General features: G+C 56.1%; 1 protein-coding gene across 2 annotated transcripts; it reads left to right on the top strand.

The window, feature by feature from the left end:
- The first annotated feature begins 563 nt into the window (after positions 1 to 563).
- On the top strand, positions 564 to 5,927 carry PRF1 (perforin 1). Of its 2 annotated transcripts, XM_045568271.1 has the most exons (3): positions 564 to 665; positions 1,994 to 2,536; positions 3,918 to 5,927. In XM_045568271.1, the coding sequence occupies exons 2-3, from the start codon at positions 1,998 to 2,000 to the stop codon at positions 5,044 to 5,046; spliced, it is 1,668 nt and encodes a 555-aa protein (XP_045424227.1). In that variant the 5' UTR covers positions 564 to 665; positions 1,994 to 1,997; the 3' UTR covers positions 5,047 to 5,927. The 2 variants fall into 2 exon arrangements, with proteins under 2 accessions (XP_045424227.1, XP_045424228.1); XM_045568272.1 differs by lacking the exon at positions 564 to 665 and having other exon boundaries at positions 1,917 to 2,536.
- The last annotated feature ends 8,615 nt before the right edge of the window (positions 5,928 to 14,542 follow it).

Raw genomic sequence — 14,542 nt, 5'->3', positions numbered from 1 at the left:
GTCACAGGCACTGACACTCACCGAGGGCCAGGCACAGCTGGAGCACTCTACACGTGTTGACTCACTCCTCTCCACAACCACTTCTGCTGTCTACATGGTTATCATCCTCCTTTTTTGATGAGGAAACTGAGACACAGAGAGGCTAAAGGACCTTGCCAGGCCACACGGCTGGTGCATAACCTGGCCCAAGCCCAGGCGGGCTGGCGCCCCGGCCCACACTCCCCGCTCGTCCTCTGGCCCGCCTCTTACATCTCACATGCGCAGTGCTGCCTGTGGGAGGCAGGGGGTTGCCCCTGCTGGCCTGTCCGTCCCCACGGAGCTGAGCCTCCAGGTCCTCGGGCCCTGCACTGCTCCGTCTGTTGGCCCCGGCCCCGCCCGGCAGCGCTGCCAGGCAGATGAGCCTCCGGCCCGCTGCCTGCTTCCTGTGGGCTGTCGGCAGGCCCCCCGGATGAGAGGTGATGGCAGGGTGGGTGCAGGTGGGAGGGGGAGAGTTCAGGGGACCTGTGACCACAGCTGGGGGCAGGGCAGGAAGCAGAAATGACGTGAGCCGTGGCCGGGTGATGATCTGTGAGGTGGGCCTGCCGGAGGGGCTGATGCCACCATTCCGGGAGCCTTGGTGGTGGGGAGAGGACATCTGAGCAGCAGCTTCTCCACACGGACTCCAGGTAGGGAGGGAGCCGGGGCCCCTGGGTGGGAGGGGGCGGACTGCCCCTCACAGGGAGGGCCCGAAGGAGCAAGAAGACACCTGGGGCTCAGACTGTGCCCAGCCACTCACTCGCAGGGCAGCCTGTGACCTCTCTGGGTCTCAGCGTCATCATATACAAAAAGAAGAGGCTGGTGCACACAGGGTCTAAGGCCCCTGCAAGTGCTGACAGCTAAGTGTCTATGAATGCTGCGAACAGGCTTTCTGGGAGAGAACACAAGGAGGATAGGACAGAGAGAGTCCCCTGGATCAAGGTTGGCCTCCCAGGAGGGAAGAGCGAGGGCATCTGAAGATCCCCGTGCACCTGTTTGCCTCCCTGGGGCCAGCCATGCTGCCTGGACTTCCACCCTTCCAGTCGCTCCTCTGGTAGGGCCCGGGGGCTCCCTGGGGGGCTCCTGCTCTCCACACCTCCTTGCCTCAGGAGCTGCTGTCCCCAGCAGGCGCCCAAGGGGAAAGGCCTGTTCAGGTGGGGACAGAGAGGAGATGCCGGATCATAGCAGGCCCAGGGGAGGCCCCAGGGCCATCTCGACATGAGAAGGTGAAGAACCTTCTAGCCAATCATTGCCCAATAGGAGGCATGAGGTAGGAAGGTCCCTGTCACTGCCGGCAGGACACTGAACTCTGCAGGGAGTGTCAGAGAGGAGAGGGGCATCAGGAGGGCATCTGAACGCAAACCTCATGCCCCCCCCACACACAGAATTGGGGGTGTGGCCATATCAGCATCTTTTATTCCAGAATTCAGGCCGATGTTCTTCCCTAAGGGAAAATGGGGAGAACAGGGGAGATGCACACTCTCCTTTCTTTTCCAAGTCTGTTAAGGGCTTTAGAGATCAAGATAGAGACAGAGACAGTATAAGAGACGGGGTGGGAGAAGGGTGGCCAAACATGACACTTCTTTAGAATCCAGGCTTCCCCAGGCCCCTCCCCAAACGTGCTGTGGCTACTCTGTGGTCAGAGCCCCCTCCCACCAGCTGCAGTTGTCTCCTGGGGACAGAACCATCGATCTAGATCCCCATTCAGCCTCCGAGAGTAAAATTCTAGCAAGGGGCTCCTCTTGGCTGTGTGACCCTGGGAAAGGCACTTCCCCTCTCTGGGTCCATTTGTACAATGGGGAGGGGGTGCACCAGGCCTGGCAGGGACATTCCAGCTCTGACATTCAATGACATAGGAGAAATCTCAACCCCTCCCCTCCATGTGCCCTGATGATCCACAGTTGTGGGGCAGAGGACTGCCACCCTCCATCCCTCTGCCCCCAGCTTCCCAGAGCCCAAACACCCCCTGTCTCTGCAGCTCCATGGCCGCCCGCCTCCTCCTCCTGGGCATCCTCCTGCTGCTGTTACCCCCACCAGCCCCCGCCCCCTGCCACACGGCCGCACGCTCGGAGTGCAAGCGCAAGTACAAGTTAGTGCCCGGTTCGTGGCTGGCCGGGGAGGGTGTAGATGTGACCAGCCTCCGCCGCTCTGGCTCCTTCCCAGTGGACACACGTAGGTTCCTGCGGCCTGATGGCACCTGCACCCTCTGTGAAAATGCCCTAGAGCCAGGCGCACTCCAGCGCCTGCCCCTGGCAGTCACCAACTGGCATGCCCAGGGCTCTGGCTGCCAGCGCCGCGTGGCCAAAGCCAAAGCCAGCTCCACTGAAGCTGTGGCTCGGGAGGCGGCCGGCACCATCCGCAACGACTGGAAGATCGGGCTGGACGTGACTCCCCACCCCAGCAGCAACGTGCACGTGTCTGTGGCCGGCTCACACTCCCAGGCAGCCAACTTCGCGGCCCAGAAGACCCACCAGGACCAGTACAGCTTCAGCACTGACTCGGTGGAGTGTCGTTTCTACAGGTGAGAGCTGAGGGTAGGTGGCAGAGGGCTTGAAAACAGTGTGGGAAACTCCAGGTGGTCTAGGAGCCCTGCAATGCCAGGGTGGGACTTGGAGGCTGCTTCTACCAGGAGGAAACCGCAGTCCTGGTTTTCAGACTTCAGGTGACTCAGTGCTGTGTCCTCCTCCCATCCATGAGGTCTCAAATCTAGAAGTGTCCAGTGAGAAAGCAGGTGGAGGGGAAGCAAGGCCATGCCTGAGCACCCCAGCATGGTGCCATTTAGGTCTAGTGAGCACCCAGCCTCCTCTTTCATGGGCACTGCCAGCCTTCCGTGGGGTCCTTCCTGGATGGGGACAGGGGCAGGAGACCTAGTTGGGTCCTGCCTTCTCATTGCTGTGCTACCTTGAGCACCTCGCATTTGCTCTCTGGGCCCCATTCATCCATTCAACCAACACGCACATCTGCCTTGTGCCAGGGCTTACACTGCTGAGCTATGGCAGCCGCCACCCTGCTGCCCGGGGGCGGGCGGTCTGGGACCTGGGCCCACACCTAAGAAGTGCGTGGCCTGCATGGCCCAGCCCCAAGTCACCTGCTCTGATTTCCCAGACCTGGAGGCCACATTTTGTCCACAATGAGGCAGGGCACCTCCTGCCTGTGTGGCCCAAATTGTCAGCAGCCCGGGCACACAGGGCTCAATGTAGGGGGACAGACGGACGAAGGCCACGTGACTAGGTTCCAAAGTTCAACAAATACCATCAGTGCAATATCATTGCTTTTTTAACAAGAAAATAAAAAGAAAAGAAAAAACTTTATTTTGTCAAGGAAAGAGAAAATACCTATACCATATCTAGGTCACTGAGGAAGGACAGAGTAGGCTTCCCTGACAGCTCCATGCCCCAGAGCAAGCTTTGGAGCCAGGCCCCTAGGTTCAAGTTTTATTTATTTATTTTTTTATTTTATTTTATTTTATTTTATTTTTTGAGACAGAGTCTCGCTCTGTTGCCCAGGCTATAGTGCCGTGGTGTCAGCCTAGCTCACAGCAACCTCAGACTCCTGGGCTTAAGCGATCCTCTTGCCTCAGCCTCCCGAGTAGCTGGGACTACAGGCATGTGCCACCATGCCCGGATAACTTTTTATATATATATTTTTAGTTGCCCAGATCATTTCTTTCTATTTTTAGTAGCGATGGGGTCTCGCTCTTGCTCAGGCTGGTCTTGATCTCCTGACCTCAAGCGATCCACCCGCCTCGGCCTCCCAGAGGGCTAGGATTACAGGCGTGAGCCACCGTGCCCGGCCTTAAGTTTTATTAATAGCTTTGCCTATTTACGTGTGACCTTGAAGTTATTGAATGGGGAAAATACTACCCCTCACTGGGCCCACCTGACGTTTTCCTCTCTCCTCAGTTTCCACCTGGTGCACAAGCCCCCCCTCCACCGCGATTTCAAGAGGGCCCTCAGGGACCTGCCTCCCCACTTCAACGCCTCCACCGAGCCCAGCTACCTCAGGCTCGTCTCCAACTACGGCACCCACTTCATCCGGGCCGTGGAGCTGGGCGGCCGCATCTCGGCCATCACCGCCCTGCGCACCTGCGAGCTGGCCCTGGAGGGGCTCACGGCCAACGAGGTGGAGGACTGCCTGAACATGGAGGCCCAGGTCAGCATAGGCAGCCACGCCAGCTCCTCGGCTGAATCCAAAGCCTGTGAGGAGAAGAAGAAGCAGCACAAGATGACGGGCTCCTTCCACCAGTCCTACCGGGAGCGCCACTCCGAAGTGGTCGGCGGCCACCACGCCTCCCTGCACGACCTGCTGTTTGGGAACCAGGCGGGGCCCGAGCAGTTCTCAGCCTGGGTGGCCTCGCTGGCTGGCAGCCCCGGCCTGGTGGACTACACGCTGGAGCCGCTGCATTTGCTCCTGGAGAGCCAGGACCCGCGGCGGGAGGCGCTGAGGCAGGCCGTGAGCAAGTACCTGACCGACAGGGCACGCTGGAGGGACTGCAGCCGGCCGTGCCCCCCAGGGCAGCAGAAGAGCCCCCACGATCCGTGCCAGTGCGTGTGCCCCAGCTCCGAGGTCACCACTCGGGACTGCTGTCCACGGCAGAGGGGCCTGGCCCAGCTGGAGGTGACCCAGGTCCAAGCATGGAATCTGTGGGGTGACGGGATCACTGCTACTGACGCCTACTTAAAGGTCTTCTTTGGTGGCACAGAGCGGAGGACAAACATCGTGTGGAACAATAACAACCCCCACTGGACAAAAGGGGTGGACTTTGGGAATGTGCTCCTGGCCACAGGGGGGCCCCTGAGGGTGCAGGTCTGGGATGCAGACAGTGGCTGGGACGATGACCTCCTTGGTACCTGTAACGAAACTCCAAAGTCTGGTTCCCACGTGGTGAAATGCAACCTGAACCACGGTCAGCTGCAATTCCACTACCATGCCAGGTGCTTGCCCCATTTGGCGGGGGGAACCTGCCTGGAGTACGCCCCGCAAGGGCTTCTGGGAGAGCCTCCAGGAAACCGGAGTGGGGCCGTGTGGTGAGAACGGCGAGCTTTGAGGGGACCGTATGCTTGGCTGAACAGGTTCTCCCAGGGGGAGCCGGGCCAGTCTTCCTATTCCCATTAGGCAGATGGAAAACTGAGGCTCAGACTGTTTTTTACTGCAAGTGGCTGAATTTAGCGACCAACCCTGAGTCTCCCTGACCAGCCTGCCTTAGCCCTCCAGTGTCCCCGAGTCCTCAGTCTCTGCTTCACAGCCACAGCTTCGGCCAGGAGCTGGGCAGAGGCCCCCGGCCGTTCCCACCAAGCTGCCCAGTGCCCCTCTCTTCAGAACCCCCCCTGAGTCCTTTCTGGGGAGCCCCTGCAGCCCCACTTGCTCTGTTTGCTGTCTTCTCTGCCCACCGCACTTTGCCACTCAGACGAATCAAAGGCTATCCTGTCCTGTCTCACTGTGTCCCAGGTTGACAGAGGGCCAATAAATATGATGTGATGGTGTCCCTGACGGTGGTGGTGTGGCAGAGGCGAGGACGGGGACCACACACACCCTCGAGATAAACTTCCACATTAGCAACCCACAGAAAACAGGCAGGCAGGCAGGCAAGGTAAAGAAACTGTTTTTCCACTTTTTTTGGAAATGGGGGACCAAAAATATTTTACTTTCTTCATGGCTCTCTGACTCAAGAGACAGCAGCACAGACTTGGTGGTAAATGGTGATGCACATTCGGCTCCCAGCTGAAAGGCAAGAGGGAACTGCAGGGCACCCGTCTTATATACACGGGAGGCTGCGGCTCCGTCCGGAGGAACATTCCATGCAGGAACGGGAGCCCAGCGCTGCCAGGTCTTCTCGTGTTTTAAAATAACCAGAAACCCCACTCTGACTTCTAGCAGTGGCAGTTAATATTTCACTTTGTGAAAATAAACCTTTGTGGGCAAACTCAGTAAAGGAGAACATGTATGTGGGCCATAACTGATCTAGGCTATCAGTTTTGAAAACTATACTTTCAACAAAACGCATTTGCGCAGGCTGAAAAGCTCTCCCGTGTCTCACAATTCAAGGGAAAAGGGCGTTGGTTCCAACAACGTGGTCTTTGTGGGCCTCCCTGGCCTTGGAGGCAGTAAGCCCCAGAGTCATGGGTTCCAACAGACAATGAAGTGGTCTTTGTCTCATGTGCCTGGGACACAGGCCTTGGGACACAGGCCCACAGGGTGGACGACAAGGGTCAGGGCAGCTTCCCAGAGGTGGCTGGACTTGGCTGTGCGGGGCCAGTGTCAGAGGGCTCAGAGCAGCCGGCACGGCCCCCTAACTCCCTTTGAAACTCCCTATCAATTAAGCTCCTTGAGGTTTGTGCAGGACCCACGGGCCCCAAAGCCAAGCAGTGACATTACACTGACCCCAAATCCCCAGGTGGGCAGAAGGGAGTAGCAAGCTCTAGAAGCCTGGTTGAAATCACTGTTCTTCCATGTGTCTGCTCACAGTGACATACTCGAACGCCAGCACAAGAGACATCTTGACACCCGCTGGCTGCTGCACTGATTGGGAACAAACGTGGGGGTGGGCAGTGCCCTCCGGGAAGGCAGGTCCACAGGGCGGGGCGCGCAGGCTCAGGGACAGCCCTGACAAAGGGTGGGAGTCTTGTGGTCAAGTGCCCGTGCAGTCAGTGACCTCCAGCAAGTCCCTCTGCTCCAGAGCCTCAGTTTCTCCAAAAGGACAATCTTTGTTTTATTCCCTTCTCGGGACTGTTTTGAAGGAGGCCGTGTGCCTTTCTAGTGCTCCCAAAGGGATCCTGAAAGGTCATCTGGTTAACCCTAAAAGTTCACCTGGTTCTACATATAGGGAAGGGGAGACCCAGGGGGAGGAAGGGATTTAATGTGGTCACAGAAGAAGTCAGTAACAGAAAGAGCTGGGTCTCTGCGTCCTGGGCACTCCACTCCGAGTGCAGCTTTGGAGAGGCTGGCGGGGCTGGGAAAGGAGGGCTCTTAAGAGAAAAGACTGAGCAGAAAGAGTTTGATCACGTTGCTGACGGGCAGCTACCACGGACCCTCAGCCCTAACCCAAGATCCAACATGGCATTTTCATTTCCAGGCCACCTGGACATTGGGATGCTTGTTTGGGACATTCCCCACTGTGCCAGATGCACTATGCCCTTTGCCCTCCAGGTCTTGTCCCCACCTGGCTCTCCCCAGCCGGCCCGGTGAGGGGAAGGGGGTTGCTGAGCCGTCTGAGCACCATTGGTGGGCAGGAGACTGCAGAGGCAGAGTGCAGACATCACGGCATCTGCTCCCTTCCGTGTCCCTGGTGTCACTGCTCCCCTCCAGGAGGCCTCTGCTTGTCTCCCTCTTGCCCGGCCCCTGTAACCGCCCCCTCCCCTCACTCCGCCAGACTAGGGGTGGCAAAAGTCCTGCCCTGCTCATCCTGAGTTTGTGCTGTCCCTTACGCTCCCTACAGCCCTTCGGTCTTTGTGAATAACGCCCTTCCGGTGACTGTACTTTGAGTATTCCTACGGGGGCCCTTAGGAGTGCTGGGGGGAGCAGAGCCCACCCCCCCACAGAAGCTGAGGATGCCCAATTCTTGCTTCCCCAACCTCCCCTGCACCTAGGAGAAGACGTGGGACTGGGGCTGCCAGGTGGATGCACCTGCCCAGGGGTGGGGCTCCTTCAGAAGCCAGCACTGAGGCCAGGGTTCAAGTGCAAGTAATTTACATAGAAGGCGACCCCAGGAAGAACCAGTAGGGGCGTGGGGATGTGAGCCAGAAAGGGAGGGTGGCCTATAAAAGGTATATTATTGTGGAAGTCATCACCGGGGGCCACAGGAGCTGAACCCACTGGGAGTGCCAGGAGCCCACGGAGAACACACACCTCAGAGCTATCCCCACCCAGGGAGATGGGGGGTTCATACACCACCTCCCATTGGCTCCTGGAGGGGGGCACTAATGTCCCCTCACTCCCCGTCCATCAACAGGGCAGGCAGAGCAGAGTCCATGGACCAGAGAAAACCCTCCTGGGAAGAGGGGCAGCGGCTGAGAGTCCAAGTGCCGGGAGGTGTGCTGAGATGTATCCCCCAGTGGGATGTGGGCACCCACAATAACGCCCTGGGGAACCTGTGCTGTCGTCGCAGGAGGGGGGAGTTCCGGGGGCAGTGGCCGCAGGGCTGCCAGTGGGGGTGTCCACGACTCACCGGGTCAGACGAGAGAGGAGGCGCACCCACTGCCGCCACTGGGCCAGTTCCTGGCAGGATTTGGGGGCACTGTTCCTGGATGTGCAGCCTGCCCCGCCATCCTGGTGACTCTGCGAGACACCTGCTCAATAAATTCTTTTTCTACGTTTTTTCACCCAGACTGGGCCTCTGTTGCCTGCAGCTAAAATCCCTGGTGGATGACACCATCCCAGCCTCTCCCTCCTGCGTCAACACTCCCGCCCCTTCCACCACCCTACCACCCCACCCCCGTGGGCCCAGGTCCTTAGAACCTCCACCCCAGGTCCCCAGCACCTGCCTGACCCCTGTCCCGTGAAGTGCGGAAGGGAGGGACCACGCACAGGTTCCAGATTGGTCCTGAGCACCTTCTGTGGGCCACGTGCTACACACACACACACACACACACACACACACACACACGCACACGGTCCTAGGAGGCTCTTCCAAGACTTGGGGCAGGCATTGACGGCAGCCTGGCTTTTGATTTTTAAGCAGTTGCCACGGCACCTCCATCTCCCTATACGCACACCTTCATGTCTCTGCATCGGCGTCTCTGATGAGCGTCCACAGGCTGGGACAGTGCACCCAGCGTCCCTGTCCCTGGCGTGTTTGAACAGAAGAGGACCTGCCAGAGGGGGCAGGGTGGGGTGAGGAGAGTCCACCCTGGGGAGGTGGGGCTGCCGCAGCTCAGAGGTTCCTCTTGCTCCCCAGTCACTCCAGTCGCCGACAGCTGTCCCCAGGCCAGTCCACACGCTGACGTCCACCCCCTTCTCATAGCCATAGCCTCTCCAGCCCAGCCGCCTGCTCGGATCACTCTGCCTGTGGCCTCCTCACCGGTCTGCAGGCTCCTGCACGCCCCCTAGCGCCCTCCACCCCCCAGCACCCCACCTGTAGCCCCTGAGGCCCGGCTCCTACTATGCCTACAGCCTGCACCCAGGCCCCTGCAAGGCCCACTCCAGCTGCCCCATCGGGAGGCCAGAGTGCCAGGGAATAGTGTCCATGCACCACACAGTCCAGAAAAACCTGCAGCCAATGACTGACGAGGGTTGGTGTGTGAATACCCCAGCTCCCGCCCCGTCCGGGAGTAACCCAGGGACACACCCCAGCCTCCCCAGAGTTCTCCAGCAAGAGCTGGCTCCACTTGCCCACCGTGGTGACCTGCATGACCGCACATTTTCTTGGCTGCCTCCCTTTCCTGTCTCACTTCCCCACTCCCTGCTGGTATTTTCTAGAATCATCTCCCAGACACACCTACCCTCAGATGGATCCCTATCTCGGGATCTGCCTCTGAGGAAAGGGGCTGACACACATTGGCCATGTCATTGCCTCACTTCCAATGCTTCATAGGTTCCCTGAGGCTTTTGGGGTAAGGTGCAAAGCCCCCCACATGACCCCCAGACCCTCTGCTGCCCTCTCCCGCACTCTGCCCCCACTCACTATGCCCTCCCTCACTGGACTTCCAGATTCCTCCCATCCACACTCTTTCTGGCCCTTCATACAGGCTGCCTCCTCCTTCTGGAACTTTTGTCCTCCACCCTAAGACCTCCTCAATCAGGCTTCAGCTTCAAAGGTGACTTCCTCCAGGAAGCCTTCCCTGACTGCCAGGTCAAGGTCATGCCCCCATCCTGCTCCTGTCCCCAGTATTTTCCTGTCACAGTGCCATGAGACCAGGGGCTTTTTCTATCTCATTCATGGTTGAGTTGACTAATCCAGCACCTGGGCAGGCCTGCCCAGCCCTGGCCACTCTGCCGTCCCTTAAGCTCTCCCTGGAGCAGAGGCCGGCCGGGGGGGAGGCTGCTCTGGCCTGTGCACTGTCTCACTGTGTCTCACGCTCCACTGGCTCTGCAGCCCCAGCATGGGCCTGGCACATAGGAGGAGAAACACGCTGCATGAATGGGTGAACGCCGCCCTGTCTTCCCACCCCTCGCAGGACTAGAAGCTCATTGAGGGTAGGGCTGGGGCTCGGTCATCTCAGTGTTCCCACAAAGCCAGGGGCTGAAAGAGAAATTCACGGACAAGAAAACATTTGTTGGACCAAAGTGAATTAAAATCACTGAGAATGGATTGTTTGGGGGAGGGGGCAGGTGCTGTGGGAAATGAGACTGGTTGCCCCTCCCCTCCCCCCTCACCTTCCGGGCTTCCCTAGCAGAGAGGAGCAGCCCCCTCCTCACTGCCCTTCCCCAGCCAGGAAAGGCTGACTCTTCCCCCTTGCACGGAAACCCACAGCTTAGGGAGCCACCATCTTTGGAGGAAGGGACTTCCACCAGAGCCAGCCAGGTCCCCCTGTCCCCAGGCACACATGCGTAGGAGCCACTAACTTATAGCAAACGCCAAGGGGAAGAAGTGGGTGCATTTACCTTTACCTGCCACTGCTTCCGCGCTTGCTGCTGGACGGGCCCTGTGTAAATATCCGTGATTTCATTTCACCTTCCTAAGGGCTGCACTTTACAAATGAGGAAACGGAGTCTCAGAGAGGTCTGATAGCTTGCCAAAGTCCCCCAGTTACCGAATTGCTGGAAAGGGTGGGATTTGAACCTGGGGTGTCTGCAGCCAGTGGCACTGTGTGTGTCCCTCCTGTCCTCAGTCCACACACACCCCCATCTGTCTTCCCTTGACGTTGCCCCTCAGCTGCTGCAGGGCCTGTGGCGGTGCCCAGGGCCCTAAATCACTGTTCTCCTCCCGGCCAGGTCAGAGGGTGTCCTCGGGGCCCCCCTTCTCTCTGGCCCCTCCCTCAGTGCTGGGCTGTCTTGCACTGTAAGGTTCCCAGCTACCCTGGCCCCCATCCACCCCACTGTCCTTGTCATTGGGAAGTGACTCCCACAGGTTGCCCATGGCTCTTCAGGGGTCAGAGGGAGGGGCCTCACAGAGTGTGGGCTGCCAGGGTCACACTCTGGACCAGAGGAAGGTGCCCAAGGCTGAATTTGGGAATTCCAAAGAGCTTGAGGGAACAGAAGGGAGCATGCCCTGGGCATGCCCTGTGTCAGGCACCTCCCTCCCTGTCACTCCAGCCCTCAGCTGGCAGTGAGGACCCCACAGGCAGGACCCGCACCCGCCTCCCAGGCTAGGTCTCCAGCCGTCTAGAAGCCCCTCTCCACTGCTAGGAAGAGCAGGCTGGGCAGGGGAGAAATAGCAAAGCCTGTGTCTGAGCTGGAGCCCGCAGTCTAAACATCAACATCTGTTTATGATTTAACAAACAAAACAAAAACAAGGTTTGCGGACCCAGTGACAGGGCAAATGAGATGGCAAGGACTTATATAACTTCCTTAAGAACCCAAACTGCTTTCAAGTTTTTTGGAAGCCATTTAGACCATGCAAACTTGCTTATTAAGCAAACCATGCAGATTAGTTTACGAACCATGAGTATAATCAACGTCTCGTGACCCCGGTCCCTTCCTTTAAGCAGGTGCTGCCAGGACCCGAGCTGGGTCATACCCTAGGTCACTCCTTGTTACCATCTGTAGTGTACCTGTTAGGGCTTTTCTTAGACATTAAAAGACTTAATGATTTAGACGTTGTTCATTTCTCCCCTAATTATGTCTCCCAACTATTTCCTAAAAGCATTTATTGGTTGTCTTTGTTGTGTCAACAAAACTGGGCAAAAGGGTCCCTATTGGCACCACCTGGAGGGGACGGCATTCCCAAAGCCTTCCCGGACCGGAAGCTTGTGGTGGGCCATGCCCTTACTTGCTGAGTGACCTGCACAAGCGGCTTCCCTGAGTCCCGGGTCCTCCGCGCAGCCTGGCACACCACCCAGGTGTGAGAGCACACGTGTGCTCACGTGTGGGGAGCCCCCAGTGTGGCAGCAGCCGCACGCATGCCCACTGGAGCCACACTGGCAGCCTCTGCTCCACCGATGGCGGGGACGTCCTGCCCATGCTCAGAGGGGTGTCTGGGGAAAGCACCATCAACTCCGTTTAGAGATGACGGCTGGGAGAGGTGCAGCAGGTCACTCGGGAAACACACTCGTTACCATGCGAGGTGCCGTGGGGACACTCACGTCCATCTGCAAACTGCTGCTCTGGCTGCTGCCCTTCTCACCTTCCCGCCAAGAAACCTGCTCCTGTTGGGGCCAACTTTCCTCCTCCGGAAATCTTCCCTGGAAAATGTCTTTATGAAGCTGTGATCTCGCCAGTCCTTAGCCTAGGAGCCAGTGGGCCCAGCCAGGGAGGACGTCCGCCAGTGTGCCGACGGGGAGTCCAAGGACCTGTCCCAGCGCAACAGCGGGCACAGCAGGGAGGGAGGAAGGGAGGGTCCAGGCACCTCCAAGGGAGTGGGGTCATCTCGCAGGGCCACAGCCCCCAGCACCCAGGGCTTCGCTTCCAAGGGGCTTGGGGCAGCCAGATGCTTTGGCTACTCTCATCCTACATTCTCAGATTCTCTCTCAAAACCCTCGCGAGGAAATTTCACCCAAAGAACAATGACATAACCTCCCCATGCGAAACACAAACACACCCGAGCTCACTCCCACCTTGCGAGCCCAGTAAAGGGCCACAGGCAGCCCCCCCCCCACTGGAGACACCTCCCAGGGAGCCAACAGCACCCGCCCAGCCAGCTGCACCAGGCGCCTGCATGAACTCGCCATGGCTTCCGGACACGAGTCTAAGCGGCTAGCTCTCTATGGGGGCGAGGCTTCCCAACGCTGGGCACAGCCATGTGCCACCCGTCACGGCAGAGTGAGCAACATAGGGTCAGTGCAGCATGTTAAAGCTACTTTCTCTAAAAATAAAATAGACAATAGCACGGGCAAAGGTGACCAAGAAAAAATATGTAAAATATTCATAAACATTAAAACTGAGAAAAGGGACAAGATTACAGGTGCAGAGGAGGCTTTTAAATATTTAAGAGACTGTTGCATAAGATTTACATTAATAAATTTGAAAATCTTGACAGCAGATTTCTGTCTGTGTGTTATTCTGGGAAAATGTTGGTATTTTACCAAAATTGACTCAAGGAATATTAAAAAGCCTAAAAAGACTAATAACCATGGAAGAAACAGAAGCATTTATAAAAGATTCATACCTAAAAAATACCAGCCCAATGTTAACAGTCCTATGAAACCTTCAAACAACAGATGATGCACAAGTTATGTAAACAGTTCCAAAATGTTGAACACGAGAGAAAGCTACCTAACACATTTGCAAGGCTACCATAACCTTGACAACAAAACTAAAAGGGATAACACAAGGGGAAGAAAAACACTTAAAAACATAGATGCAAGACCCCCAGCGGCCTTGTGCACAGCTCCCCAGCAGCCTCCCTGTCCCCCTCCCATGTGGCGGGGGCTTGAAGTGCACATGGCCAGAGACACCTTGGACCCAAGATCCCGAGCAGCTCAGAGGCTGTAAATAATAGCTCTTCAAGTCTGCAATAAAAAATGACCTCCTATAAAACTACATTGCAAAAAATGGGAAAGAAACAGAATGGGAAGAGTAAAAAGGTTGAAGAGATAGAGCATGAAGAATTTGTGGTGGAAAAAGTACTGGATCGATGTGTAGTAAATGGGAAAGTGGAGTGTTTCCTGCAGTGGAAGGGATTCACAGACGCTGACAATACTTGCGAACCTGAAAAAAAATTGGGTTGTCCAGAGTTAATTGAAGCATTTCTTAATTCTCAAAAAGCTGGTAAAGAAAAAGGTGGTACAAAAAGAAAATCTTTATCTGACAGTGAATCTGACGATAGCAAATCAAAGAAGAAAAGAGATGGTGCTGACAAACCAAGAGGCTTTGCCAGAGGTCTCGATCTTGAAAGAATAATTGGTGCCACAGACAGCAGTGGAGAATTAATGTTTCCTATGAAATGGAAAGTCAGATGACGCAGATTTGGTGCTGGCAAAAGAGGCAAATATGAAGTGTCCTCAAATTGTAACTGCTTTTTATGAAGAGAGACTAACTTGGCATTCTTGTCCAGAAGATGAAGCTCAATAATTGTTTGCATTGCTTTTTGTATATATTTATATAAACACAATCTGGGTCTTGGTTTTTGATTTACTACTGTGAAGAAATAGCTACATCTAATAAATCAAGTTTGAAACATTTGTTTTGAAAGTAGGATTGAGAGAGTTGTTGGGGGTTGCATCAATAGCACTGGTTACTTTGAACAAATAAAAGCTTTCTGTAGTTGCTTCCTTTATCAGAAAAGAACATATGATACCATGGTATATTATTTCCTCTGCACTAGGGAACAGCTTTTCTAAATGCTAGGGGAAATTCCCATAGCCATTATTCAATCAGAACTTGTCTTTAACTCATGCCTAAGGACTATTCTGGGTTTTTTTAATTTGTTTTTATGTGTATAGACGTAAAATGCATATGTAAATGATTCTCCTTGTTTTTTTAAACATTCACC

This window comes from Lemur catta, chromosome 14 (genome assembly GCF_020740605.2).
Source record: "Lemur catta isolate mLemCat1 chromosome 14, mLemCat1.pri, whole genome shotgun sequence".
Classification (NCBI taxonomy): domain Eukaryota; kingdom Metazoa; phylum Chordata; class Mammalia; order Primates; family Lemuridae; genus Lemur; species Lemur catta.
This window is presented reverse-complemented; position numbering and strand designations above follow the sequence as displayed.

What these genes read in the sequence shown, in the direction of transcription:
- PRF1 (XM_045568271.1), top strand. Translation starts at nt 1,998, where the DNA reads ATGGCCGCCCGCCTCCTCCTCCTGGGCATCCTCCTGCTGCTGTTACCC. An exon ending in GTGGAGTGTCGTTTCTACAG is followed by an intron (nt 2,537 to 3,917) that starts GTGAGAGCTGAG and finishes CTCTCTCCTCAG; the next exon opens with TTTCCACCTGGTGCACAAGC.